General features: G+C 67.9%; 4 protein-coding genes across 7 annotated transcripts in view; all 4 read left to right on the forward strand.

Annotated features, from left to right (window-relative positions):
- Positions 1 to 647: 647 nt before the first annotated feature.
- On the forward strand, positions 648 to 4,463 carry CDK2 (cyclin dependent kinase 2). Its single transcript, XM_064498588.1, has 7 exons — positions 648 to 1,047; positions 1,168 to 1,245; positions 1,361 to 1,481; positions 1,646 to 1,816; positions 1,924 to 2,025; positions 2,597 to 2,800; positions 2,882 to 4,463. Exons 1-7 carry the CDS (start codon positions 932 to 934, stop codon positions 2,984 to 2,986), a joined length of 897 nt encoding a protein of 298 aa, XP_064354658.1. The 5' UTR covers positions 648 to 931; the 3' UTR covers positions 2,987 to 4,463.
- Positions 4,464 to 6,102: 1,639 nt separating this feature from the next.
- Positions 6,103 to 19,815, forward strand: RAB5B (RAB5B, member RAS oncogene family). The gene is made up of 6 exons (XM_064498594.1): positions 6,103 to 6,242; positions 14,952 to 15,232; positions 15,851 to 16,002; positions 16,233 to 16,355; positions 16,499 to 16,592; positions 17,304 to 19,815. Exons 2-6 carry the CDS (start codon positions 15,070 to 15,072, stop codon positions 17,417 to 17,419), a joined length of 648 nt encoding a protein of 215 aa, XP_064354664.1. The 5' UTR covers positions 6,103 to 6,242; positions 14,952 to 15,069; the 3' UTR covers positions 17,420 to 19,815.
- A 1,298-nt stretch (positions 19,816 to 21,113) lies between these two features.
- SUOX (sulfite oxidase) lies at positions 21,114 to 23,698 on the forward strand. Its single transcript, XM_064498552.1, has 4 exons — positions 21,114 to 21,209; positions 21,494 to 21,536; positions 21,613 to 21,784; positions 22,168 to 23,698. Exons 2-4 carry the CDS (start codon positions 21,505 to 21,507, stop codon positions 23,599 to 23,601), a joined length of 1,638 nt encoding a protein of 545 aa, XP_064354622.1. The 5' UTR covers positions 21,114 to 21,209; positions 21,494 to 21,504; the 3' UTR covers positions 23,602 to 23,698.
- Positions 23,699 to 24,877: 1,179 nt separating this feature from the next.
- IKZF4 (IKAROS family zinc finger 4) overlaps positions 24,878 to 27,114 on the forward strand; it is a 33,972-nt gene continuing 31,735 nt past the window's right edge. For 2 of the 4 annotated variants that reach the window (XM_064498559.1, XM_064498560.1), the window contains exon 1: positions 24,908 to 25,142. The gene's annotated coding sequence lies outside the window, so the exon portion shown is untranslated. Of the gene's footprint in view, positions 25,143 to 27,114 lie in introns of all 4 variants that reach the window. The other 2 variants (XM_064498558.1, XM_064498557.1) reach the window with 2 other exon arrangements.

Genomic DNA, 27,114 nt, shown 5'->3' on the forward strand with positions numbered 1-27,114 from the left:
CGCACGTGGGCCCTCGTGCGCACACAGGCTCCAGCCCTCCCCGCTTTGGGGGCTGCTCCCGGCCCCGGCCCCTCCGCCCGAACCGCTGGCGATGCCACCGCTGCCACCAAGCCCAGCCCTGCCGCCCCGCGCGAGCCTGGCCCTGCCCCTCGGTGGCACCGAGGTCAGCTCCGTCCGTCCCCTCCCCGCCGCGGGCTCAGCCCGCCCGGCCCGCGGCCTCCCGGAGCCGGAGCGTCGCCCCGGGGGGCCTGAACCGGCCGCTCCCGCCCAGCCCGGCCGCGCTGCGCATGGAGGGGCCTGGAGGGGCCGGGGCTGGGGGCTGAGCCGAGCGCCTTGGGGAGGGGGAGCCCTTCCCCGGGCCGTGGGGGAGACCAGCACGACCCCCCTCCCCTGGCTTTGGGGAACCCCCTCCCCGGGCCACGGGCGAGCCCCGGGCGGGACCCTGCCGGCAGCGCACCGCACGCCGGACGAGCCGGGCCGGCTGCGGAGGCGGCTCCCCCGGGGGCTCGGCGCGGACCCCCCCCCCGGGGCGGGCCTGTCCCTTTAAGGGATCTCCCGCGCCGCCCGGCGCGTCGCGGCGGGCCCGGCCAATGGGGCGGCGCGGGGGGCGGGGCCGGCGGAAGGCGGGAAGCGGCGCGCGGGCGGGCGGGGGCCGCGGCAACATTGTAGCGCGCGGGGGGAAGCGGCGGCCGCCAACGTTCCATCCGCCCCGCGCGCCGGGACCGGCCCCCCCGCCCCCCCCGGGACCCCCTGCACCAGCACCCCCGGGACCCCCTGCACCACCCCCCGCCCGGGTCCGGACCCCCTGCACCCCCCTTCCCGGGACCCCCTGCAACCCCCCCCGGGACCCCCTGCACCACCCCCCCCCGGGCCCGGCCGTCCCGCCCCGGCCCCGCGGCCCCCCCCCGGCCCCCCCGGGCCCGGCCCCCCCATGGAGAACTTCCAGAAGGTGGAGAAGATCGGCGAGGGCACCTACGGCGTCGTCTACAAGGCCCGGAACAAGGTCACCGGCGAGGTGGTGGCGCTCAAGAAGATCCGCCTGGACACGTGAGCCGGCCCCGGGCGCGGGGGGGCCGCGGGCCCCGAGGCGGGGGGGCCCGGGCGGCGGCGGGGGTGCCAGGGCCGCGGCTCAGCCCCCTGATCCGGCCGCGGTGGCTTCGCCTGCAGGGAGACCGAGGGCGTCCCCAGCACGGCCATCCGGGAGATCTCGCTGCTCAAGGAGCTCAACCACCCCAACATCGTCAAGTAAGCGGGGCCCGGGGCGGGGGGGGGCACTGGGGGCCGCCCGGGGCCGCGGGAGCGGGGCGCCCCCCTGCCCGCGCCGCCGCACCGGCCCAGCCTGCGCCCCGCTCGCCGCCAGGCTGCTGGACGTGATCCACACGGAGAACAAGCTCTACCTGGTCTTCGAGTTCCTGCACCAGGACCTCAAGAAGTTCATGGACTCGGCCTCCATCAGCGGCATCGCCCTGCCCCTCATCAAGGTGGGGCCGCGGCGGGCGGTGCCGGGCCCTGTGGGGCAGCGCTGGGCCCCACGGAGCGGTGCTGGGTCCCATGGGGCGGCGCCGGGCCCCACGGAGCCGTGCCGGGCCCCACGGAGCGGTGCTGGGCCCCACGGAGCCGCGCCGACCGCCGCCTCTGCCCGCAGAGCTACCTGTTCCAGCTGCTGCAGGGCCTGGCCTTCTGCCACTCCCACCGCGTGCTGCACCGCGACCTCAAGCCCCAGAACCTGCTCATCAACGCCGAGGGCGCCATCAAGCTGGCCGACTTCGGCCTGGCCCGCGCCTTCGGCGTGCCCGTGCGGACGTACACGCACGAGGTGAGCGCTCCCGGCCCTCGTCCCGGCCCCTGCCTCGGCTTCCCTGTGCCCGGGCGGGAGCGGTGCCCAGGCGGGGCGGAGGAGCCAGCGCCGTCCCCCCCCCGCAGGTGGTGACCCTCTGGTACCGAGCCCCCGAGATCCTGCTGGGCTGCAAGTACTACTCGACGGCCGTGGACATCTGGAGCCTGGGCTGCATCTTTGCCGAGATGGTGAGCGGCCTCCTCGCGCCGGGAGAGCGGCCGGAGCGCGGCCCGGGCCGGCCCCGCTCCCGATGCACGCGGGCCCTCGCTCCCAGGGCGCCCAGCGCGACGGGCCGGGCCTGGGCGGGCGCCTCCGGGGCGGGCGGGCGGCCCCGACGTCACCGCGGCACGGGGCCCCGGCCGACGGGCAGCGGCGAAGAAAGGCGCTTTGTGGGCCCCGGCGCGCGGGGCCCGTCATGTGAGCCCCGCGGCCCGGGATGCGCGTCACGGGGCTGCGGGCAGGATGCGACCCCGCGCCCAGCGCCCTGCCCCGCGCCGGGGCCCCGTCACGAGGGGCCGCTTGATCCCCGGCCGGGGTTTGGCACCCAAACACGTGCCGGGGGGGCTTTGCTGGGAAAGGGCACGGCGCCCCGGGGGCCGTTGGGGCGGGCGCCTCCCGGCTCGGCGCCCGCTGGCTCTGGAGCAGCCGGGCTCCTCGCAGCCCCCCAGCCCTGGGACGCGTCTCGCGCCGGGTTTAACCCGCCCCGGCCCGTGGCGGGTGCCGCGACGCCGGGCTCTCCACGGCTCCCCCCCGGCCCAGATCACCCGGCGAGCCCTCTTCCCCGGAGACTCGGAGATCGACCAGCTCTTCCGCATCTTCCGCACGCTGGGCACGCCGGACGAGGCCGTGTGGCCCGGCGTCACCTCCATGCCCGACTACAAGCCCAGCTTCCCCAAGTGGGCGCGCCAGGACTTCGGCAAGGTGGTGCCGCCCCTGGACGAGGAGGGCCGCAAGCTGCTGGCGGTGAGTGAGGGACCGGGGGGGGAGCGGGGCCCCGTGGCTCCGGCCCCCGCCGCCCCCTCACCGCCCCCTTCTTCCCCCCAGCAAATGCTGCACTACGACCCCAACAAGCGGATCTCGGCCAAGGCGGCGCTGGGTCACCCCTTCTTCCGCGACGTCACCCGGGCCGTCCCCCACCTGCGCTTGTGACGCAGCCCGGCCCCAGGGCTGCCGCCCCCCCCCCTTGCACTTAGCCCCCGGGGCTCGGCTGCGCCGGGGCCCCCGGGCCGGGACTCGCAGCCTCCCACCCGGCCCCAGCGCCGGCCCCGCACCGCCCAGGTGAGATCCCGGGCCCGGGAGGCGCCTCCGGCCCCAGGGCAGCGTCGCTGCGGCTCGGGGACCCTCGTCCCCTCCGCGTGACTCTCTCCTGCCCCGACCCCGGGGAGCGAGCGGGGCCCCGCGTGGGGTGAGGGTTGTTCCGGCGGGCGCAATCCCGCCGGGCCTGCTCCGTTCCCGCCTGGCGGAGGCTCCTGTCTTCCCTCTCCTGGACTTCAGGCACTTACTGCCCTTCCCCGGAGGCGTTTCGGGCTGCGGAGCGGCACCGTCGGGGCCCCGTCCCGGCTTTGCCCAGCTCCTGCCACGCCGCCGGGCCTCTCCCGGCTCCCCGCGCCCGGCTCCGCGCCTTGTCCGTCCTGCCGGCGCGGGAGGAGCCCCCGGTGCCTTCCGGCGCGGGAGGCGGCTCGTGGCCCCCCGCTCCCCCAGAGCCGCCGCTCCCGGGACGGGGGCAGCCGTCGCGGCCCCGCGGAGCGATGCTCGGCCGCGCTGCCCAGCTCGAGGCTGCACGTCGCGCCGGTCTCACGGCACGAGGCGGGTTAAAGCCGCCGGCTCCCTCCCCGGTGTATTCATTTCCCTGGAAGCAGCCGGCTCTGACCAGGGCAGCTCGTACTCGACCGCGGGGACGGTGCAGGCAGCCCGGGGGGGCTCCTGCCGCTGCCCCGCTCCCAGCCCCGGGCCGGCGGGGAGGGCTGCACCCGGGCCCCGGCAGGGAAACCGGCCCCCGCTCCCTCGGCGTGAGGGGAGAGGCCGTTGCCCGTCCCCAGAGCACCGAGCGCGCGCGGAGGAGAGCTGAGGCCTGGGACCACGTTTGCCTTCGTCCCCTGGGTGCAGGGGCCGAGGGGAGGCAGCATCTTCGTCCCCAGCATTTCCCAGCCTCCTCCTCCTCGGCCGCCGGCTGCTCCTTGTCTCATCGCCGCTGTTGGGGCTCTTGAGGCTCCTCGGCAGCACCGGAGCGGCGGGAGCCCCGTGGCCGGGCCCGGCTTCCCTCTCCGAACGCTGCCGGCTCGGGGCCGAATGCCGCGGGAGGAGGCGGAGGCCTGGAGGGAGGGTCGGTACCAGCTAAATATCTGCTGCAATATTTGGGAACGTGAAGATTTATATGTATTTTTGGACTGGGACAAGGAGGGAGGTATTTATAAGGCCGGGGTAGCAGAGTTCTTTTGTAGAGCGTTTCTTAGAGAAGCACCTCGGAGTATTTTGTAACAGAATCTCTTTACAGCCGTCTCCAAACCCGCCTTCCCGGGATATTTTTGTCGCTGACTTTTGTAACTTCCCGGCTGTGATTTCTTACCAGATGTTAAAAGTATTTGTGTAACTCCTTTAAAAATCATTAAATATTCCTAGTTCTTTGCCTGGAGCTCTCCGTGGCAGCGCGGCGGCGGGGAGGGCGGCGCCGGGGGCTGCCGTGGGTGCTGCCGTGCACGCGCCGTGCGAGCCCTGGACCCCTCTGTTCACCCCTTATAGGCGCAGGCCTATATTCACCCAGGTATACGCACAACCCTTGCCCTGCACGTCCCCCTATAGAAGTGGCTGTAGGCACCTTGCATGTGCCCCCGTGTGTCGCTACGTGGCCAGCCTTGCTCCCAGAGGTGCAGGGCCCCCGTAGGCACCCTCGTCTCTAAATGACACCTATATATGCCCCTATGCCTATACACTGACTCTATAGGTCTATAGGGTCCCATGTCAGCCACTCTGTGGCCACCCCATATGTGCCTCTGTGGGTATACAGGATCCCCATATGTGCCCCTGTGGCTATATGGCCTCTTGATATGTTGCTGTGGGTCTGTATGCCCCCCCATGTGCCCCTAGAGTCTATATGATGCCCATATGTGCCCCTGGGACCCCCCCCATGTGCCATCACCCCCACATATGTTGCTGTGAGTCTGTATGACCCCTGGATGTGCCCCTGGGTGTCTATAAGACCCGCCCATGGGCTATGGCCCCCACGTATGTTGCTGTGGGTGTATATGACCCCCCCATATGTGCCCTGGGGGTCTATAGGCCCCCCCCCATATGTGCCCCCATGGCTATATGGCTGCTGTATATGTTGCTGTGGGTCTATACAGCCCCCCCCACATGCCCCTAGGGCTACAGGACCCCCATAGGTGCCCCTGGGGGGGTCTATAGGACCCCCCCAGCTGTATGGACCCCATATATGTTGCTGTGGGTCTCTAGGGGCCCCACGTGGCCCCATGGTGTCATGGCCTCCCCCATAGGTGCCCCTGCTCCCTCTATGCCCCCCCCAACCCCATCAGACCCACGGTGGGGGGGCTCTCGGCCCCGCCCACAGCCGAAAACCCCGCCCCTTTGCCACGCCCTTCTATGGCCACACCCACCTCTGCTCTGGAGCGCTGCCATTGGCCAGGATAAGCTCCGCCCCGGCGGGGCCCGCCCCTATTGGAGGGCCCTGCTCGACTGAGGTAATTGGGAGCGGCGGTAAGGGGGGGTCAAGGGTCACGGCTCCCAGCGGCCCCCGCGCTCGGCGGGCCCGCCCTTCCGCCCCTCCGCGGGCTGTCAATCACAGCCAGCGCCGCCTCTGATTGGCCGGCAGCGAGGCCGCGGGCGGCCCTGCCTTGGGCAGCCCGGGGCCTTCGGGGCTCGCCCGCGTCAGTCATCGCGGCTCCGGCCTCGGGTTGGCTGGGCTGGCATCCTGCTGCCTTGCGATTGGGCTACGGGGCAGCGGCCCGCGTTCTGATTGGCGGCTGTGGCCGCAGGAGTACGCCCCCTTAGGTCACCTTATTTGTTGTTGATGAAGCCCCCAGTGAGGCGGCGCTTCCCGTTGGTCGCCAGCTCCGTCAGTAACACCAATCCCCGCCTCTTTCATGACGTTCCCGGTGATCATTGGCTGATCGCCCTCCAGCCCGTCCTCACTCCCATTGGCCGTGCTGCACTGCCCGTCCGGCCGTCCCCAGCCGCCGATAGGCTCCCCCGCCCCGGGGTGGAGCCGCGGCGCGAGCCCTCCCTCTCCGATTGGCCGCGCCGGCAGGAAGAGGCGGGCCGGTCGCCCCGCTGCCCGCCGCTGATTGGCTGGGCGGCGCCTTAATCCCGCCCGCGCGAGGAGGGTTTGGTTGAGCAGCTGTTTGTGTGCTCGGCGCTGGGGGCCGCGACGGGGAGGCCGGAGCCGCCGCAGGTACCGGGGCGGGGCGGGGCCGGGGGCGGCGGCGGCGGGGGGCGCCCGGGGGGAGCCCGGGGGGAGCGGGGCGGTGGGCCCCGGGGAGGGGGGGCGGCGGCGGGGGGCGAGGGGGGCTGTCCGAGGCGGGGGGAGGGGCGGTGGGGGCAGGAAAGGGGGTTTTGGGGGGAAAAGGGGGTGTTTGAGGTGTGTGTGGGGTCCTGAAAGGAGAGAAGAGGGGGGGTGAGGCGGGAGAGGGGTTCTGGGGGGGCCGAAGGGGCTTCTGGGGAGGGGTTGAGGCGGGGAGAGGGGCCTGGGGGGGGAAGGGGGTGTTTGGTGTGGGGGGGTCCCAAAAGGGGGAGGGGGGGTGGGGGGAGGCCGCAGGGGAAGGGGCGTTTGCGGCCGGGGGGAGTCTGAGGCCGCAGGGCCCCGTGCGGGGGGGGGAAGGCCCCTGCGATGGGGGTGGGGTGGGAAAGGGCCAGCGATGGGGCAGCGGCCTCCGGGGGTGGCGTCGGGGCAGGGCTTGCGGAGGCCTGGGGGTCCTGGTCACCCCCCTCCGCCCGCCTGGGGGGGCCGTGGAGGTTGGGGGCCCCCCTGCCGCTGCCGGCCCCCTGCTCAGGGCTGCCTCGGCCCGGCCGCCGCCGCGTTGCGGGAAGGCGCTCGTTGCCTGGGGGTTGTGAAGTGCTTTTTTTATTTTTGATTCCCCCCTTCTCCCCCCACCCAGCCTCCAGCCGGTCCCCAAAGCTGTTTTGGCCTGAATTTCTTAGCAGGGACAGTTCAGGAGGGAAGCGGCTGCCGCCCGTTTTGGGGGCCGGGGGCGCGGGCCGTCCCTCCCCTGCGCCGGGGCTGCCTGACCGCGCAGTCGGGCTCCCCTCGCCCTGGGGGATCTGCGATCCCCTTCTCGTGTCCTAACGCCGTTAAAAGGCCCCGGAGCAGAAGGCATCCGTGCGGAGGGGGATAGCGGCACGCAGCCCCTTTCTCCGGCAGGAAAATAGTGTTTTAGTAGGGGCTGCTGGACCGAGGGTGTCCCGTCCCCCCCGGGCCCCTTCCTCGGCCCCCGCGTCGCTGTGCGCTCGGTGCTCTGGGCGCGAGTGGCCTGGGCTGCGAAGCGCTGGAGTAGCGAACGTTCGTTTGTGGGGTCCCGATGCCTGAACGGCTCCGAGTGTTGAGGGTAATACTGCTGTCTTCCCTCTCCGTGGACCGGCGGCGGCTCCGTTTGCCGGCGTTAGATGCTGTGCACTTTCGGATACTCCATCGCCCACTCCATCGTGTCAGTTAGGGCAGGAGAGGAAGTGAATCACAGAAGCTAAAGCCAAGAGGCCGGTTAGATCATCGGGGCCCGTCCAGGCCGAGCGGCACGGTGCTGCCCGGCCCCTTCCCGCGAGGCCGCCATCGCCTCTCGGCACGCGCGGGAGGCCGAGGCACCCCCAGCCGGCGTCGTGTCGGTGTGCCGGTGCCTCGCGTTATCCAGGTGAGCTGCTGGGGCGGGAGAGGCCTCCGCTTTCCATGCGGGATCGCTCGTTCTCGCACCTTGTCCCCCTTAAGGGAAGCAGCTCCGTCGTGGCGTTAACCGTCTCGCAGGCTTCTGCGCGAGGCCCGGTGCAGGGACGTCGTTCTTGTGCTTCCCCTGGAGTTCGCCCTCCTGAAGCTCTTGCGGAGGGAGAGGAGGTCCGTCCGAGGCCAGCGATGCTGCCGGGCTGACCGGGGCTCCTGGGGCTCTCTTCAGCTTGGCCGCTGCCCTGGGGAAGGAAGGGGAATATCATTGTCCCCGGGATGTAATTCCCGGCTGTGTCCGCCTGAACCGGCGCTGTAGCCGCCAGCACTGAGCGGGAGCTACCCCCTCCGCGCAAGATGGAGGGCCTGCTCTCCAAATACCCACGCTGAGTGAAATAGCAGATCAATAAGTGTTTTTTTTTTTTTCCCCTCTCTTCAAGAAACAGCCCGTAGGCCTCCCGTTTAAAAGGGCATATCTGGGGGTGTCTTGTGAGCCAGCCTCTCCCTCCCCGATACCTCTCTGCCCAGCTTCCACAGTTTGCTGCAGGTGTTGTGCTAGATTGACTTCTGCAGGCAGCTTTGTGCCTGCCAAAAAAAAATGCACGTGCCTCTCCCTAACCCCTGTGCGTGGACTGTAAAGTAACCGTTTGGGTTATGCACCTGCAACGCATTGTGGCTCGCGGGTGTGCCGCGAGGTCCGAGGAGCCCGGTTCCTGCGCTGTGGGAAGGCGGAAAGCTTCGCTGGGTGGCCTTGAGCGCTTGTCGGCTGTATCTCGAATATAGTGCTGATTAAGTGCGCTGTGCGCTGCCGGGGGGGTGGTTTACAGACCGGCAGAGCCGTAGCCTGTCCCTTTCCCGGACGCTGTTAGCTGCGACTGTGAACCAGCGCTGCCTCCCTAAGGTTGTTATCAATCGGCTACAGCCACTGATACTAGCTGCCTTTGCGCGCTGACTTCTTTCGGGAAGGCTTGGGGGGTTCAGCGGCGTCGCGCAGGTCCTGCTGGCCTGGGGAGCTTTCCGAATCCAACGGCTCGGACTCGGGGAGCGGGAGGATCTCTGCTGCACGAGCTCTCCGTGGGCTTCAGGAACTTCGTGACATCCGCAAGTTACTGAGCAATCAGAGTTGCCTGAGTTGCCAGGTCTCAATGTTTCATTGAGGAGGAAAACGACGGGGGAGCTGCGGGATGACTTTGTGCAGGGCTTCGCAGGGTACGGCCGCTTGGGCTCGTGAGCTGGAGTCCCCTCAACGCCGTCGACGCAGCTGTCCCCTGCGTGGGGACGGGGATACGTGCGTGTCCTCGAGAAGGGGCTGGTGGGGGCCGTGGTGAGGAGAAGACCTGCTGCAGCTGCGGGGATGGATGCTGCGGTTAAAAGGGAGCTGCGTGGAAGGGCAGTGCCTTGATTAACCCCTCCCGGGGTATCCCTGCTCTCCAGGAGTGCCTTGAAATAAAGCAGCAAGGCCCGAGACGAGGTGCTGCAACGTTTCTGTGCTCCCGTAGCCCTCGTTCGTGCAGAGGGTGGGCTGAAGCGCGCAGGGCTGCGCGCTGGAGAGCCTCGAATGAGGAAATCTAGGCGGAGGTGCCAGGCGAAGCGCTGGCCGGGCAGAGCAAGGTCCCCTCGGCAGAGCTGGGACGTGCAGACCTCCCGTCCGAGCCGCCCTAGCTGCCCGTGATGAGAGCTCCTGGCAGGCTTAACCCACGCGGGTGCCTCGGTGGTTGCTCGAATGCGATTGGGACATAGGAAAAGTAGCGCTGGCAACAGGAAAGCAGTTAACCCAGACCGGCTGTTGCAACCCTCCTGTTCGGGGATGCCCCCTCCTCTGAAACGCGCTTCTGCCGCCGACGCTCTCGAGCTTCGCGGCAGCTCTGAGTGGTCCCGGCAGTCGCTGAGGCAGTGCGGTCACCGGGGAGAGGCCGGCCCAAAGGCCAGCGAGTCTCTTCACTCAAACGTCGTGTCCCGATGGCTCGGGGAGCTCCGCAGCCCGGCGCTGGCGGGGCGCTCTCCGGGAAGGAATGTGATACAGAGTTACGGAGGAGACGGGGCGAAGCGGCCTTCCGACTTCCTGAACTTGCTCCTGAAACGCGGGTTGACTTGTTTGCTGCCAGCGGGACGGGCACAGCTGTCTGCTGGGAAAACCTTCGTGCTAACTTGTGTCAAAGCTGACTTCGGTCACAGATGCAGGAGAAAAGTGGACGTATCCTGGCAGGCGTTATAGTCTTGCCTGTAACTGTTGGCGCTTGCTGTTCAGCACCACGAGTCTCCCTCAGCTGGTGCCTCGCATCTTGTATTGCCGATGAAACTAAAGTGCACTGAAAATAGATGTGGATTTCTGTAGATCGACCATATTAAACTTTTCACCTGTTGCAGTGATATTTTAGTAGAAATATCCGATAGTCTTGGGAGCTACAGATCTTCTGACTGCCTGGTATTTAGGCCGGCTCTGTTAGTCTGAAGGAATTTGGGCAAAGTGTCTTTCTTGATTGACTTCATTAGAAAAGTCCCATTTAAAGGGAGTTTTTGGTGCTGGCAGGATTGTCGTAGCCGCAGCACCGTGCAAACACAAGTGGCAGATGGACGAAGCCTGTCTGACCGTGCTGCCCGCTGGATTTCCTGCCTGCGTGTCCCAAAGTAGCTTCCAGGAACCCCCCAGGCAGGAGAAGTAGAGCCTTTCTGGGACTGGCTGCGTCCGTGGCAGCACCTCGGGGCCCTAGCGAGCAAGGCAGAGGGGAGGTGGAGCCGTCCTGCCCCCAAAAGTTCGTGACTTGGGTAAGAACAGCTGAAACTTCAGTTACACTTCAGCAGACTCCACAGTGGTCCCGGCAGCGGGTGACCCCACGGGACGGTGCGTCTGCCCGGGGGCTGGTCCCACGCGCGTCTGCGTGCGGAGCTCTTCCCGGGGTGCTGGAGGCCGGCCTGGCGGTGGACTGCGGCGAGTCTAACCCGCTTACGCGTGGATTAAGTCACCTTGCGCTCCCCAGACCTGAGCCTGTCGTGGCCGCTGCCTCTGCGAGTGCCCTGGAGCTGCCTCGCCTCCCGGCCCTGCCGAGCGCCGTCCCAGTGCCCCCCCAGAGCTGCTTCCCTTGCAGAGCCCCGACGCGGCACCGCTGGCAGCGACGCTCGGGTGAGCTGCCTGGCCAGGGCTCGCTCCCCACCCCGGCTGCCCTTCGCGGTGCCGACCTGCGTCTGAATTGGCAGAAGCGCGGCCAGCAAGCGAGAAGCGCGTGGGAAGGAGGAGGCAGTCGGAGGCCCGGCCTCCCCTCGGAGGGGAAGGGTGGCATCGGGGATGCTGGCGCAGGAGGTGCTGGGCCTCGGGCTGGTAGCAGGAGAGGGCCCAGGCTTTGCCGCCGGCTGGAATCCGCTGGCTGTTGGGTCTTGAGGTCCAGCAACAAAACCCGAGTTAAAAGTTTGTGCGGCTAGATCATACGTTGAACGACCGCCAGCTGAAGAGGTGCAGCTGGGAGCCAGAAGCCTGACAAAGCAGCTGCTGCTCCTCGAGGTCAGGAGTCCCGGCCGCTGGTCGTGGCTGCGTTAGGGCCTCGCTGCTCACCTGCGCCAGGATCTGCAGTGCAGCCTCTCGGGAGGAGGATGTCTGTGTTTGAGCCGGAGTCCTCCGTTGTGCGGCTGTGGTGATTGGCAGTTGTTCCTTATAAGCGAGCGCAAGATCTATTCTGGGAGCTCGCTGTGTGGCTCTAGCTGAATTTGCAGAGTGGCACAACAGGACCTGCCTGTAGCGAAATCCCCTGCAAGCGAGTGGTGAAAGTCCAACGTCACGGTAGCGCTGAACGTTAACGGGGCGAGCTCGAACGGCCGCTGCCTGGCGTAGCGGGGACCGGGCTTCACCGGTGTCTCGCTGCCCGTGGTGAACGCCTTTGAGCTCGAGGTTCCCGAGGAGGCTGGATCAGCACCAGGATAGTGCAGGAGCTCAGAAGAGCCGCTTTCACTTCTGCTATTGAAGGTCTGGGTATAAGCTGCAAATCTACCTGCTTGGTCGCGTGATGATGTGGCAATCCCCCGGGGGAGCAGGATGCTCTGTTAGATGGATGCTCCACCCCCGGTCAGGTCCTGCTCCAGGAATATCCTACCTGGACCCGTCTCCAGTCAGTCGCTAGAGCCGCTGGTCTGAGGTGTCAGATAAACCTTAGAGAGGGGAGAGTGTTTTGGGGCCTGCTTGCATGCTTGTGGTGAGGGTTGGGCATACAAATACTTCTGGGCAAAAATAACCAGGTACACGTCCAAAATCCTTCCCGAGGAAGGAGGGGAGCCCGGACCCGAGTGCGGCCTGGAGGAGCAGTCCTCCAGGAAATAGCTCTGGGACTGACTTGAGTTGCCACCTTGGAGCCGATGTTGTCGTTCTTGGCCTGTTTCAGTCCTGCTGAAAGGACCAGGCCCTGGCAGCTTTGGGCTTAATTGGCAAAAGGAAGGAAAAACAAACTTAGGGAGACCAAGACATTTCTGGTCTTGAAGCTGGATTCCGGTAGCAGTTGCTTCAGAGCTAAATGATATTTCCAGGGGAAGAAGTTGATGTCACTGACGGAGAAAAGCCAAGCAACAAAGTTGCTAAGTTTCGGTTGCTGAAAGCTGAGAACGGTGTTCCTGGGGTTGGTAAACAGTGTCTGAGGTCTCGGATGTGTGGCTTGGCCACTGGCGAGCTGGTTTGGGTGCTTTCCTCTCCCGCTGAAGGCAGGGAGAGAGCTTTGAGACTGGCGTTCGGGCAGCTGCAGGGGCTGGTCCTGGTCCTGCCTTGGCTCAGCACTGTGCTGGGGCTGGTCCTGGTCCTGGTCCTGCTTTGGCTCAGCACCGCGCTGGGGCTGAAGCGAGTAACCTGCCTTGTGCCATCTCCACTGGAGAGTGGGTCCAGCTCTTGCCTGGCCTCTCTCAAGGGCCTGTGACTGTTGGTGGCAGGTTGGTATCTCAGTTGTAGGAAGTTTTGCTGTTGAGACAGGGGTTTCTCATGAGAATAGTGAAAAATATTTGTAAAATCTTCATCTCTGCCTCTAAGCTTGTGAGAATAACTCTAGGCCGAAGCAAACCTAGCACAGCAGACCAGAAATCGGATGTGGACCTTGAAAATCAAGGGCGTCTAGCCCCTCACCAAGTCCGCTGTGTGACCTGCGAGCGGCTTTAGCGGGTTCCTTTGGTACCCTGACCTGTGCTGCGACAAACACCGCACCGGTGGTCTGGGCCGAAGCCGAATGGTCGCAGGAAGCGTTGGTTGCTGGCCGGTACATTGAGGTGGGGGAAAAAGAAGGATATGGGGTGTGGTGGGAGCACGTTGGTCTTCCAGGTGCACCAAAGGTGTTTCCTTACATGCAGGAGGAGGTATTTTATATCTCTTGTGGCTTATTCACCTTCTCATAACTCTTCATTTGCGCCTGGCCTCATCCGGAGTTAAGGCCGCTCCTGCCTCTCTGGACGGAGCCAACCGCCCGAGCAAGCGGTTCCCGAAGCGGTGGGTAGAGTGGGGCAGCTCGGGCGCTTCCCCCTGCGTCGCGCGCGGCCGTCCCCAGGAAGCTCGGGATGCTGCCGAGGTCGCTGCTTAATCACCCTCTCCCTGTGCGGGCCTGGAAGAGGAAGGACGCGTTCCTCCGTGCGTGCGGCAGGCTCTGCCCCGGGAAACCTGATCGCGCAGCGCCCGCGTCGCTGCTGGAGCTCTCTGAGCTGTTCTGAGTCTGTTTCCAGCGCATTCCCGTATCTTTGTGGGGAGTGCGTGAGAACATTCCTCCTTTTCCTGAATAGGTTTGGGAATAGCTGGCTGTCAGGGTCTGTTCTGTAAAAACGCTGTGGTTAGTGAGCGTTTCCTGCTAGGCTTTTCTGGCCTTAACTTTGCTTACGTTTTCAAGCAGATGGGGAAGGGGAACTGGCAACAAACCACTTTCCGTTTGTTGATCTGGTCTCTATGGTCCTTGTCCGGTTGTCTGCTTGGCCCTGGTGGTGCAGATAAATCTCTGCTCCAGCACTGCTTCGCGGCAACCTTGGGACCGGAGTATTAAAACAGAGAATGTGGTTAGTTTAAAACAACAACAAAAAGGCAACAAAACAAAGTGCTTTCTCTAGGCCTGTGAACTGCAGGGGCCGAAGCTCAGACTGCTTAATGGCCCCTGTTACGGGTGTCTCTTTTTCCGTCTCTCATCTCCGGTGCTGGGGGAGCCCCCTCCCAGCGTGCACGTCGCGTCCTCCAGCTTCGAGGAGCCACGCGGTCCTGGGCGCCGTGTCGATCCTGTTGGCTTCTCCGGGGCTGCGTGGATCTGAGGGAGCAGCCCGAGCTGAGAGCGGAGATCGAGCGCCAGCTGGCCGCGCGTGGTGGGGGAAAGGGGGCAAGCCCAGCCGTGCCGAGCCGCCCGGGAGCCGTCGCTCGTGGGCCGGCGTTGTACACAACCGGTTGCACGCATCTGGCGGTGCTGCGGCAGGCTCCATCCCAAAGGGACGGGGAGGGAGATGCAGCCTGTGCCCCCAGCCCGGGCGGCTCCGTCAGACCTGTGCCAGACGCGTTGAGGGGGGAAACGTGGAGAGAACGGACAAATGAACCGAGCTGAGGAACTTAAAGGCAGAACGGCAGGGTGTTCGGCTCCAGCTCCTCCTCCTGGCAGCCGGCTGGCGGGAGGGGAACGGTCGTGGAATCCGCTCGGCTACTGCATAAACAAGAGCAGCCTCCAGGCCTTGAGCAGCGTCTCCTGCCTGCTTCGAGGCCGATGCCCTCGCGCTGCCCCTCGCTCGAGCGGAGGCAGCGCGGCCCCCCTGCCCGGGCTGCCGGTCGCCGGCGGCGTAACGCGGCCCGGGAGGAGCCGGCCGTGTCTCGGCGCGCGAGCGAGGCGTCCGCCAGCACTGCTGACTCACTCCCAGCCTCGCTCGGCTGCGAGGATCCGGTTTGCCTGGCTCCTCGATCAGTTTCTACCTACCAGTTTGTTACTCCTTGAAGCACCTCCGGAGTAAAGGCTCGGGAAGCAGAGCTGCCCGAATATCTTGTGAGTCTGGGGAGGATGCTTGCCTCCCGTGTGCCGGGGAGGTGGGGGAGCTGCTCCCCGGGTCTCCTGGGGCACCTGCGCCCCTGAGTCACGGCTCAGGGTGGGGGCAAAGGACCGTAACAAGGGAAGGAGTGTGCTTTAGCTCAAGGCGAGAAGAGCTCGCCTGCTGACGCCCGGCAGAATGTGTCTCAGGAGACTCGAAAGGGCCCTGGATGAACGTGGAAGCGTTGCGCTACGTGGATTTAGCGCGCTGACTGCTCTCTTCTCGTTCCAGGACAGCTGAGCACATCAGACGCCTCTGCTCTGTCCCGAGCCCCTGCCCCTGCCCGGGCTGGTCGGTGCCCTCACGGTTCTCTGGTTCGCGGGTGCCCGGTGCTAGCAGGACCCAGGCCATGACCAGCAGAGGAGCCGCCAGGCCGAATGGTCAGTCCCAAGCTAGTAAAATCTGTCAGTTCAAGCTCGTGCTGCTGGGCGAGTCGGCGGTGGGGAAATCCAGCCTGGTGCTGCGCTTCGTCAAGGGCCAGTTCCACGAGTACCAGGAGAGCACCATCGGGGGTGAGTTCGCAAGAGGCACCCGGGCGGTGGGTGTTTAGGGGACCCGGGTGTCCTCGACTAACACCCTTCGGCATCAGAGCTCCGGCAGCCAACTGCGTCCAAACTTTTGCCCCACGCCAGCTCTGTTTTTCTTTAACTATAGGCCAGCATCACGCTTTGACCCCTTGCTCTGCAGCTGCGTTACGTGGACTAGACGCAGGCACGTGACTGACTGCTCCTTGCAAGTCGAGCCTGGGCTCTAGCCACGGTCCCCACGCCTCGGCGCTGCGGTCTCGCAGCCGCGAGCGCCGACACCTTGGTGGAGGTGGCAGTAACTCCTCTGCAGTCAGCGCGGGAGCCCGTGCTGATCCCCTGATAAACATGCTGCTCACACAGAGCGGCAAGACTTCTTTCCAGCGGGTCTGAACGGTGGCCAGGCTTGACGTGACTAACAGACTCCTCCAGCTAGAGAGGCAGCGTGGTCCCGGGAGCAGGATGCGGGGTGGGAGCGAGCCGGAGCTCGCGTCCCCTCCGGGCTCGGCCTGAGCGGTGCGGGGAGGGCGTCCTGCCGCTCCGCGTGGTCCCTGCCTGCCGCGGGGGTGGCTGACCCCGCGCTAACACCTTGTTTCCTCCCGACAGCGGCGTTTCTTACACAGTCTGTCTGCCTGGATGACACAACAGTAAAGTTTGAAATCTGGGATACAGCTGGCCAGGAAAGATATCACAGTCTGGCCCCGATGTATTACCGGGGGGCACAAGCTGCCATCGTGGTCTACGATATCACCAACCAGGTAAAGTCCCTGTCAAAGCCGCTCCGCTGCACGGTGTGGGGCGCGTTAATGAAACTGCTCTGAAGCAAAGGCTGCGCAAATCAGCGGGTGCTCGCGGCCCCCGCCGCGCAGCCACGGGTCGTCTCCCCCAGCCCACCTCCCTGCGTGGTGCTGCTGGGCGGGGGTCCCGCTCGGCGCTGCCTTGCCGCGCGGCGGTCGAACTGGCCTCGACTCCCTCCCTCTGCTCCCAGGAAACGTTTGCACGGGCGAAGACATGGGTGAAAGAGCTGCAGAGACAAGCCAGCCCCAGCATCGTGATCGCCCTAGCGGGCAACAAGGCTGATCTGGCCAGCAAACGTATGGTGGAATACGAAGTAAGTGGTGGAGTCCGAGACGCCTCTGGGTCTTTGTAGGCCGTTCTGCCTGTCCCCGACTTGAAAGGCCCTCGGTGCTGCAGCAGGAGGGGGGCCGGGGCTCGGGCTGTGCAGCGCTCATCCGGTGCTCTCGTCCCTTCCAGGAGGCACAGGCCTACGCAGATGACAACAGCCTATTGTTCATGGAGACATCGGCCAAGACGGCGATGAACGTGAACGACCTCTTCTTGGCCATCGGTAAGGCTCCGCGGTGGGGGGCGCGGGGGGGGCGCAGCGTGGCGGTGTGGGGCGCTGGCTGTCCTGCAGCCTCCGGGCGGGAGCTCTGCGGGGAGCCGGGGAGCCGAGGGGGCTCGTTTCCGTCCTGCCCTCCCGTGAAGAGGGCTCCTCGCAGCCACACGGCAGCTGTGCTTGGTGCAGAGCGGGCGCTGGGACACTGCTAACGGGGCTCAGCACCAAGGCGTGTGGAACCGAAGCTCGGTTAATGCAAGAGCAGCTCAGAAAGAAGCTGCTCTTTGCTGGGGGAGCACCTGGCGAGAGCGAGGGCCTTGCCGGTGTGGCCAGGGTGACACTGGGGTCTCTGTGGCGGAGCAGAGCGTTAGTGTGAGCCGGCCCGGTTTGCCCGCAGCGCTCTCACCCCGTCTTGGAAGCGGGGATCTTGGCAGGTCCCTCTGCCTTCCCTGGAGCCCTCAGCGCGGCTCTGCAGCAGGATTGGGCCCGGAGGCAGGGAAGCGCCTGCAGCCGGACCAGCTCTTGCAGCGTCTCGGGGCTGCCCCGGTGGCCGGGTGTCGGGGCCGCCAGCCCGGGAGGCGGGTGCTGTTTGGTGCCGGTGCCAGGCCCCGGGCTCGGCGCTGCCGTTGCGGCCGAGGGAGCGCGTTCCCGTTGCGCCGAGCGGCTCGTAACCTCCCCCCTGCTCTGTCCACCTCGGTCTCGCCCATCTTCCCACTCCAGCTAAGAAGCTGCCAAAGAGCGAGCCCCAGAGCACGAGCGGAGCGGCAGGGAGGAGCAGAGGCGTGGACCTTCACGAGCAAACCCAGCAGAACAAGAGCCAGTGCTGTAGCAACTAAAGGGTGGCGTTAGCCAGATGCCAGCGTGAGAGGAAGAGCTAAGATATAACCTCCATTCCCCCGTCCACCACACCTCACCTCCATAACGGCACACTGAGAAACCCGTCTGAACCAAAACCCTCCCGAGAGCTCTGTCTAACTGCACTTTTTAATGCTTCAAAACCACCACCAGACACCTGTTACCACCATCCTGATGACAGTGGAACTAGATCAGCCGGGGACTTAACTTCCAAAAACAAACTCTTCTTCACTTTGTATTATAGGTGCAAATAGCTACCTAATTCTGATTTCTCCCTCGACCTTTCTCCCTGTCCCACCTCCCTCTTTGCTTTGGTAAATCTGTGTTCTCGGTCTTGTAACGTCTCTCCTTCTATCCTCCCCTTAGAGCTGGGGCGGGGAGAGACGCGAGGAGGTGGCAACATCATCCTTAGAGGTTCACTTTAGGACGAACAAGTTGGAACCGGAGACTTCCAGAAAACCTGGGTTTTTTTCTGAGGGGGTCTTTCATGGATTTATTTTTAATTTTTTCTCCTGTTCCTTTTGTTTCGCTGTTCAGGGGGGAAAAGCTGCAGTGTCCTTAATTTCTTCCTAGGTGGCCTTTTTTGCCGAAGGATCGGAAGTGCCTGGGAACTTTTTACGGGGGGAGGGGGGAAGCGGGGAAGACTGCTGTAACCAGAAAGTCTGTCCCTGAGCACCGATCGCTACGAAGCTAACGCAGGTAATCGTCAGCACTGCTACGCCTTTGTGACTAGTCGTTGCGTGTTATTGCTATGAACACGACATGAGCAACGTCCCTCCGGTGATCCTGCTGCGGCCGTGCCCTGCCGGCCCCTCTGCCGTGCCACCCGCGGCCGACGGGCTCGCGAGTGGGGTGGCCGCCCCGGCGCTGCCGCCGTCTCGCTCGCGGTGACGACCCCCTTGGTCTCTTCTCTCGCTCTTTGGTTTGTCCCTTCCCTCCTCCAGACTAGCAGCAGCTGCATGAACGGTCTCTGGTTTGCACTTTAGTCGTGGAAATGTCCAGTTAAGATGCACCTTGTTTTGTTTTTTCCTCTTGGTCCTGTTCAGTCCGAGCTCTCCGGGGGCTCGGGAGCAGCGGAGGGAGAAGGCGTCGTAGTGCTGGTTTTTCTGCTTTCCCCGAGGAGCTTTCTGGGCTGGAGAAGTGGTCGCGGCGCCTCCGTGCAGCGGGCTGGGCCCGGGAGAGCTGGATGTTACCAGGTGGCATCCGACGGTCCCGCGCGGAGTAGGGAAGGGTCGCGCCGGAGCGGGCTCCTCTCCCCGGGGAGAGGCCGGTCGCGGGGCAAAAGGCCTCCTGTTTTCCGGGCGCGCCGGCTCCGTGTGAGCCCGCTCCAGCAGCGCGCTCGGGGGCCGAGCCGGAACGGAGCGTCTCCGCGGGCTGGCGTCGTGCAGGCGCGCGTGTGTCGGAGCACGGTTGCTAATTGCTAATTACTAATCGCGCCCATAAGGCTAATTGCACGTAATTCTCCAGTCTAACAGGCGGCGCGGCGGGTCTGTAGAGGGCAGCACAGCCTGGCTCTTGGGTTCCTCCCCGGCACCCCGCGCTCGGGCCGCGTCCTGCCGCTCTCCCTGGTCCCGCTGGGCCCTGGGGTCGGGGTAGACCTGGCCCCTCCCAGCGGGGGGACCTGCCCGCAGGGCGGGAGCTGCCGGGCTCTGGGGTCCCCGGGGGCGGCGCAGACCCCCCGAGCAGGTCGCTGCACAAACGTCCGCCGCCCGCCCGGGCCCCTCGCGCAGTTTTGGGGAGCAGCGGGACCGGCCTGGCGTGAAGCTCCCCGGGGCGGGGATGGAGCTCGTAGGCGCCCGCCCTGCCCCGGTGCAGAGGGTCGGTGGTGCCGAGCGGCTTCCCCGGCCGAGGATCAGGCCCCCGCGGCAGGGGCAGCCCCCAAGGGACGGTCCCGCTTTGCCCCGGGTGGAGGAGCCGCCTCCGCGCTGCTCGCCCGATGCCCGCGGGCTCGAGCCTCGGGGCGGCCCTGGCTTGCCGGGGCGCCGGTCGCTGGTGCCAACGGGGCCGAGCGGGGGGAGCGCGGCCGCTGCCTTACGGCGGCTCCGGCGGGATCGTCCCCCGGGGCTGCGGTGCCCCAGCACCCGCCCGGGGCCCCGTCCCCGTCCCACCTCTTACGTGGAGCCTTCTGGCTAAAACCCTGGACCAAATGGGGACACTGCAGCTTTTTAAAGTCGTCTTTCCTTTTTTTTTTTTTTTTTTTTTTTTTTTCCTCCTTCCGCTTAGTCTCTGATCTTTTTTTTTTCTTTTCTTTGAGAAAGCTCCTACATTGCATTTAAATAACAATCATGGTAACAGAATTCAACTGCTGATTTACCAATGTATTTAATGTAAGTATATATTAAAAAAAAAAAAAAAAAAGGGAAGAAAAATCAGTGTATTCCGTGGAAGTGGCTGTGTTTATTTTTGACTCGGCGCTGGCAGGCGAAGCGCCCGTCCGGGGGGGCCGCCCTGGGGCCCTCGCTCGGCCCCGGCGTCGCGGCGGCGGGGACCCGGCTCTGTGCTGGGGCGGGGGGGGGGGGGCTGCCTCGTGCCCCGGGCCCGTCCCTGCGGGGGCTGCGGGGGCCCCCTCGGCGCGGCTCTTACCCTTGTCCCCTGCCGCCCTCTCGGCACGCAGGTGCTGGGCGCGGGGCCAGGCCCGGTACCTCTGTCCCCTCGGAAAGCGGCGTGTCGGTGTTTAATCCTCGCTTTCTGCCCGGTCTTCCCGGCCGCGGCTCCCGGCGCTGCCGCCTCCCTGGGGGTCCCCGGTGCCCCCCGGCCCCACGCGAGGTCCCCAGGTGCCGTCGCGGGGCCCCGGGGGGGGGGTTGGCGCCGTGCCCCCGCGGGGAAATCGGCTCCTGGCTGCGGCCCGATAACGCTTATCGGTGGCACCCGGGTGGCGGGTGGCGTCCGGGTGGTTCCCCGGGGTGGCGGCGGGTCCCGGGGCTCCCGCTGCGCCGTGGGGCTGCGGCAGGCGGGGTGTAAACGGGGGGGTAAAACCTCCCAGAGCCGGGGGTGGGGGGCGGACGTGCCCCCCCATGGGGCGGGACCGTGCAAGGGGGCTGGTGCCGCCCCCGGCTGCGGTTCGGGGAGCTCCTGGGTGGCTGCAGCCCCCCGGGGCGGGGACATGGGGCTGGGGCTGGGGCTGGTAGGAGCAGATGTGCAGGGCTGTTGTGGGGCCAGGGGCGTGGGGTGGTGTGGGGCTGGCAGTACTGGGTGCGTTGGGGTGGTGTGGGGCCGGGAATGTGTGGGGCTGGCAGTACTGGGTGCGTTGGGGTGGTGTGGGGCCGGGAATGTGTGGGGCTGGCAGTACCGGCTGCACGGGGGTGGTGTGGGGCCGGGAATGTGTGGGGCTGGCAGTACCGGCTGCACGGGGGTGGTGTGGGGCCGGGAATGTGTGGGGCTGGCAGTACCGGCTGCACGGGGTGGTTGTGCCTCCAGCTGTGGGTCCGTCTCAGGCCGGTGGGACGGGGCTTGTGGGGCAGCGGGAGGCGGGCTGGGCCCTGGCCGTGCCCCCTCCGGCCCCACAACCTCCTGCCCCGTCGCCCCGCTGAGGGGGGCGGCAGGGCGGCCCCGGCCCCGCAGTCCCGGCCGTGGGGCGGCGGCGGGACCCACCGCTTCCCTGGCGGCCGCTGCCCCTTTAAATCGCGGCCCCCCGCGCGCCCCCCGCCGCGGGGAGGGGGCGTGGCCGGCGGGGCTCGTCCCCTGGCGTGTCCCGCGGAGGCCACGCCCCGCGCCCCTCTCTTAAAGAGGCAGCGCCGCGCCGCAGGTCGCGCTGCCGCAGCCGCAACGCAGGTGCGCGACGGGGCGGACCGGGACCGGGACCGGAGCCGGGACCGGAGCCGGGGGCGGAGCGGGGACGAGACGGGATGACACGCGATGCGATGGGATGACACAGAATGGGACGAGATGGGATCACACGGGACGGGATGGGTTGGGGTGGGATGAGGGGGCCGGACTCGGACGCCGGCGCCGGTCCGCACCCCCGGGCAGGGCCCCGCTGCCCCCCGGTGCCGTCGGGACTCCCCGGCGCCGCTGCCCGGTGCCGGTGCCCGGCTGAGCCGCCATCTCCCGCCCAGGTGCCGCCGCGATGCTGCTGCTCCGAGCCGTCGCCGGGCGCAGGTAGGAGCCGCCCCGTCGGGGCGCCCCGCGGCCCCGGCACCCCCCCGGGCGCCTCTCAGCGCCGCTCTCCCCGCAGGCTCCCGGTGCCGCTGCCGCCGCCGCCCCGCCGCAGCTGCCCCCGCGCCGGCGCCGCCTCGCTCGCCCCAGGCAGCCCCCCGGGCGCGGGGGGGCGCGGGCGGGCGGCGCCGGTGCTGGCGGCGCTGCTGGGCCTCGGCGCCGTCCTGGCCTACGGAGAGCGGCGGCGGCGGGTGAGCGGGGCCGCTGCGGGGGGGTGGGCGGCCGGGCACCGGGGCGGCCGGGCCCTGGGGGACGTGGCACCGGGGGGGGGGGGGGGAGCGGGGCACTGGGACGCCTGGGTCCTCGGGGGGGGGGCATCTCCTCTGGGGGGTCCTGGGGAGGGAGGGGCGATGGGGGCCCCGGACACGTGGGTCCTTGGGGGGGGGCATCTCCTCTGGGGGGTCCTGGGGAGGGAGGGGCGATGGGGGCCCCGGACACGTGGGTCCTTGGGGGGGGGCACCTCTGGGCATGGGGACGCCTGGTTTGGGGGCAGGAGGGTGCCAGGACGCCTGGGTCCTCCCCGGGGGGGGGGGGGGAGGCAGCCCTGCTGACGGGGCCGGGACCCCCCCCCCAGGCCGCCCAGGCCACCCAGGCGGCCCCGGCCCCCCGGTACCCCCTGTACACGCGGGAGGAGGTGGGGCGGCACCGCTCGCCCCCCGACCGCGTCTGGGTGACCCACGGCACCGAGGTCTTCGACGTCACCGACTTCGTGGAGCTGCACCCGGGGGGCGCCGACAAGATCCTGCTGGCGGCCGGCGGGGCGCTGGAGCCCTTCTGGGCCCTCTACGCCGTCCACCACCAGCCCCACGTGCTGGAGCTGCTCCGCGAGTACAAGGTGGGCGAGCTGAGCCCCGAGGAGGCGGCGGTGCCGGCGCCCGCCGCCGGGGACCCCTTCGCCGGGGACCCCCCCCGGCACCCGGGGCTGCGCGTCAACAGCCAGAAGCCGTTCAACGCGGAGCCGCCGCCGGAGCTGCTGGCCGAGCGCTTCCTGACGCCCAACGAGCTCTTCTTCACCCGCAACCACCTGCCGGTGCCGGCGGTGGACGCCGAGACCTACCGGCTGCGGGTGGAGGGCCCGGGGGGCCGGGAGCTGTCGCTGTCGCTGGAGGAGCTGCGCAGCCGCTTCCCCAAGCACGAGGTGACGGCCACGCTGCAGTGCGCCGGCAACCGGCGCGCCGACATGAGCCGCGTCCGCCCCGTCAAGGGGCTGGACTGGGACATCGGGGCCATCGGCACGGCGCGCTGGGGCGGCGCGCGGCTCCGCGACGTGCTGCTGCACGCCGGCTTCGGCGAGCGGCCCGAGGGCGAGTGGCACGTGTGCTTCGAGGGGCTGGACGCGGACGTCGGGGGGGCCCCCTACGGCGCCTCCATCCCCTACGGCAAGGCCGTCAGCCCCGAGGGCGACGTGCTGCTGGCCTACGAGATGAACGGGGCGGCGCTGCCCCGCGACCACGGCTTCCCGCTGCGCGCCGTGGTGCCCGGCGTGGTGGGCGCCCGCAACGTCAAGTGGCTGCGGCGGGTGGCCGTGAGCCCGGCCGAGAGCCCCAGCCACTGGCAGCAGAGCGACTACAAGGGCTTCGCCCCTTGCGTCGACTGGGACACGGTGGACTACTCGGCGGCGCCCGCCATCCAGGAGCTGCCGGTGCAGTCGGCCATCACGCAGCCGCGGCCCGGGGCGGCGGTGCCGCCGGGGGAGCTGACGGTGAAGGGCTACGCCTGGAGCGGCGGCGGCCGCGGCGTGGTGCGGGTGGACGTCTCGCTGGACGGCGGGCGGAGCTGGCGGGTGGCCCGGCTGGCGGGCGAGCGGCAGGAGCCGGGGCGCGCCTGGGCTTGGACGCTGTGGGAGCTGCAGGCGCCGGTGGCGGCGGGCGCCGGGGAGCTGGAGATCGTCTGCAAGGCGGTGGACAGCAGCTACAACGTGCAGCCCGACACCGTGGCGCCCATCTGGAACCTGCGCGGGGTGCTGAGCAACGCCTGGCACCGCGTCCGCGTCTCCGTGCGCCCCTGAGCCGGCGGCCCCCGCTCCCCCCCCCCGCCGCGGCCCCCGGTCCGCCGCCTTACGGCCCGCGGCACGTGAAAGCGGCTCCATAAAGATTGCGCAGGTTTATGGACTCGGCTCTCTCCCGGGGCGGCACCGCCGGGGCGGGACGGGGACGGGGACGGGGCGCGATGCGGCTGTGGCCCCCAGGCCCTACGGCCCCCCCCCGCTGCCGTGGGACCTTACAGGACCCTGCGGGACCCCCCGTGCCCCTACGGCCCCGCCGGCTGTATGGGAACCCCCCCACACCCCACCTGCACGGTCCCGCCTCGCCCTATGGGCCCCCAACCCTATAGCCTCCCTCCCCCCGCCCTTTCGGGACCCCCCCTGCCTATATGGATCAACGGCCCTACAGCCCCTCTGCCCCATGGGGCCCCCCACCTGTATGGACCCCCCTGCCTGTACAGACCCGCAGACATACGGACCCTCTCACCCTATAGACTCGGCCCTTATGGGGTCTCTTGCCTATATAGGTCCCCTTTCCCTATGGGGTCTCTTGCCCCAAGGACATTTCTTCCCCTGAGCACATGGGCCCCCCCGGCCCTATGGAGCCCCCACCCCTATGGGACCCCCACCCCTATGGACCCTCCTGTCCACCTCTGGCCTGAGGGGCCCCCCCAACCCTATGGGCCCCCCTGCCCATACGGGTTCCCCTCCAGACCCTACGGGGCCACCTCGCTCCTACGGCTCTCCCTGGCCCTACAGCCCCCACGGGGCCCTTGTGTCCCTGTGTGCCCCCCCCTCACCCCCCCCCATGGGACACCTCCGCCCCAGGGGCCCTGCCGACCCTGCAGGCCCTACGGGGCCCCCAACCCCCCACCCTCCACCCCGGCCCCACCGACCCCCCTGCCCCATAGACCACGCGTGGCCTCCTGCCCCTCTGCCCCCCCCCGCCCCACCGGGGCCGGTCCCCTTGGCGGGCGCCCCCTGGTGGCCGCCCCCGTGGGGCCCGGCTCGGTGGGCTCGGGGGGGGGGAGGCCCGGCCCGGCCCGGCCCCGGGGCGGTGAGGCCCGGCCGCAGCTCCCGGCCCGGCTCCGCCGGTACCGGTTACCGATCACCGGTTATCGATTATCGACTATCGGTTATCGATTACCGAGCCCCCCCCCCCCGCCCCACACAGCCGCAGGGGGCCCATCGATGCCCTCGACGCTCTCGCCTCCCCGCCCCCGCGGCTCGACGCTCTCGGTGCTCTCCTGCCCTTCCCTCGCCTCTCCGCCGCCCGCTCGATGCGCCCGGCGCTCGGCTGGGAGCCCCCCCTTTCCCCCCCCGGACCATGGTGTCCGCGGCGCCCCCCTCTCGGCGGCTCGACGGCGTCGGCGCTCGGCTGCGCTCGCCTGTCTCCTGGCAGTGGGGCCGGAAGTGGCTCGGGGCGCGGAGGGGGGGCCCGGTCCCTCCGCAGGTGAAGCCGCCGCCGATGGAGCCGCCGCCGCCGCGCCGCTGAGCCCCCCCGCCGCACCCGCACGCCCCCGCGGCCGGGCCGGGCCGGGGGGGCCCTCCCCGAGCCCCCGCCGGTGAGAGGGGGGCGCTGTCTGGGGGGGGTCCCGCCTGGGGGGCGGTTGGGGCAGCTGGGGGGGGCTGCCGGGGGGGCGGCTGGGGCGGGGGGTGCCTGGGGTGGGGGTGATCGGGGAGGGGGGATCTGCCTGGGGAGGGCCGCCGGGGGGCTTTTGGGGGGGTCTCTGGGGTGGGGGTAATTGGGGCGGGGGGGCTGTTTGGGGTGGGGGCAGAGAGGGGTAGTTGGGGCGGGGGGGGGCAGCCTGAGGTGGGGGCAGTCGGGGGGCGGTTGGGGCGGGGGTTCCGCCTGGGGCGGGGGCAGTCGGGGGGGCCGTTGGGGAGTCTGTCTGGGGAGGGGGTGATGGGGGGCAGCTGCCCAGGGCTGGGGGTACCGGGGGGCAACCGGGAAAGGGCCTTCTCTGGGAGGGGGGCAATGGGGGGGCGATTGGGCTGGGGGGGTCCTGTCTGGGCTGGGGGGAACCGGGGGCAGTGGGTCCGTGTGGGGCGGAGGCAACTGGGGGGGGGCCGTCTGGGTGGGCGCGACGGGGGCAGTCGGGCCGGGCCACGTCTCTGGGCTGGGGGAGCCGGGGATGGAGGCACTGGGGCGGGGGGGGCGCAGCTTGTCGCCATGGGGGGCGGCTGAGGGGGGGCCTGAGGGGTCCTGTCCGCTGGGGGGGGTCCCCGTCTTGTGGGGTCTGTGCTTTGGATGGGGGGGAGCGTGTGTCGGGGGGGAGGGTCTCGGATGGGGGGGTCACAGTTTCGGATGGGGGTCTGTGTCGCAGGCCTGGGAGCAGTGGGACCCCTGGGGCAGCACGGGGAGGGGGCTGCTGTGGCGGCGGGTGTCAGGGTCCGCTCTGGGGCCGGGGGGGGAGTCTCCGGGCCGGGGGGGGCGTCTCCGTGCAGAGCCGCCTCCCGGCATCGCTCTGCAGCCCTTTCCCCCGCGCGGCGGTGGGGCTGGAGCCGTTCCCCGGGCCTGGATGGGGCCGTGCCCGGAGCCGGGGAGGGGGCTGCAGCCCTGGACCAGGCAGCCCCCGGGATTCGGGAGCGGGAGGCGCCTTGCTGCCGCCTCCTCCGGAAAGCGGAGATATCCAGAGCAGAGCTCACCTCGGAGGCTTGACGGGCGTACGGGGAAGGGGGCTCGGGGGATGCCACCTCCAGCTCTCGAGCAGCGCAGTTGTTTGAAATGACATTTCTTGGAAACAATAGGTTTCACCTGAGTGACAGTGTTGCAGGCTGATGTGGCCTCGGGTACAGGGAGGAGCGTTGGCAGCCGGTTTATTTTGGAGCTTTAGAAACACTGCTGAAGTTCCTTTTTTTATTATTTATTCTGTTGTATCTGGTTCTGCGGAGGGATGTAGCTAGCTGTCCTTGTTTCGGAGTTGTTTCCACCTGCTTTCTTCCTTTTTCTGCGCCCGTTTTCTGGAACGTCAGGCTGTGTGAGGGATGTTTTAGGGTGCGTTTCGTTTGGGTTTGTGGAGTAAGCCTTTTCTGAGAACTGCCTAGGCAAACGTGTGGCACGTTGTCTCACTTCAGGGTGACGTGATGGTGAAATGCAATACTCGGCTGTAATGCACCTGCGTGAGCTGGTGGCTTTGAGGCTGAGGCTGCCGTCGGCACCTCTTCGCCGAGGGTGGTTTAGCTGCTGGGCTCCAGGTGGAGTTTCCGTGAATACTGAGCCTGGTCTCTTCGGATGGCCGATTTACAGGGATGCTTGAATGTACTGTTCATCCTCATCCTTCGTTTGACCCACATGGTATTTCCCGAGCGCTCACCTCTGTCCCCCATTACCAGTTCTGCAGAAACCTATTTGTCCTGGAAACCTTCTCCAAGCCTCTGCGGAGGAAGAACGTTATCCTCCCCGTGCAGGCAGGGAGCTGAGACGCAGGCAACGCGTTGCTCCAGCTCACGTAGAGCCTGTGGGGGGGAGCAGATCAGGCACAAGTTTCCCAAAGTTTGGAGATAGTGTCCTAGATGCCGTGCGACTTCATTTTT

This window comes from Dromaius novaehollandiae, chromosome 28 (assembly GCF_036370855.1).
Source record: "Dromaius novaehollandiae isolate bDroNov1 chromosome 28, bDroNov1.hap1, whole genome shotgun sequence".
NCBI classification, from domain to species: domain Eukaryota; kingdom Metazoa; phylum Chordata; class Aves; order Casuariiformes; family Dromaiidae; genus Dromaius; species Dromaius novaehollandiae.

Bases quoted from the DNA above. Each gene is read 5' to 3' on its own strand.
- CDK2 (XM_064498588.1), top strand. From the start codon at position 932: ATGGAGAACTTCCAGAAGGTGGAGAAGATCGGCGAGGGCACCTACGGC. The intron at 1,048-1,167 runs GTGAGCCGGCCC...CTTCGCCTGCAG, and splicing joins AAGAAGATCCGCCTGGACAC to GGAGACCGAGGGCGTCCCCA. The intron at 2,801-2,881 runs GTGAGTGAGGGA...TCTTCCCCCCAG, and splicing joins AGGGCCGCAAGCTGCTGGCG to CAAATGCTGCACTACGACCC.
- RAB5B (XM_064498594.1), top strand. From the start codon at position 15,070: ATGACCAGCAGAGGAGCCGCCAGGCCGAATGGTCAGTCCCAAGCTAGT. The intron at 16,003-16,232 runs GTAAAGTCCCTG...CTCTGCTCCCAG, and splicing joins TCTACGATATCACCAACCAG to GAAACGTTTGCACGGGCGAA. The intron at 16,593-17,303 runs GTAAGGCTCCGC...TTCCCACTCCAG, and splicing joins CGACCTCTTCTTGGCCATCG to CTAAGAAGCTGCCAAAGAGC.
- SUOX (XM_064498552.1), top strand. From the start codon at position 21,505: ATGCTGCTGCTCCGAGCCGTCGCCGGGCGCAG. The intron at 21,537-21,612 runs GTAGGAGCCGCC...CTCTCCCCGCAG, and splicing joins CGAGCCGTCGCCGGGCGCAG to GCTCCCGGTGCCGCTGCCGC. The intron at 21,785-22,167 runs GTGAGCGGGGCC...CCCCCCCCCCAG, and splicing joins ACGGAGAGCGGCGGCGGCGG to GCCGCCCAGGCCACCCAGGC.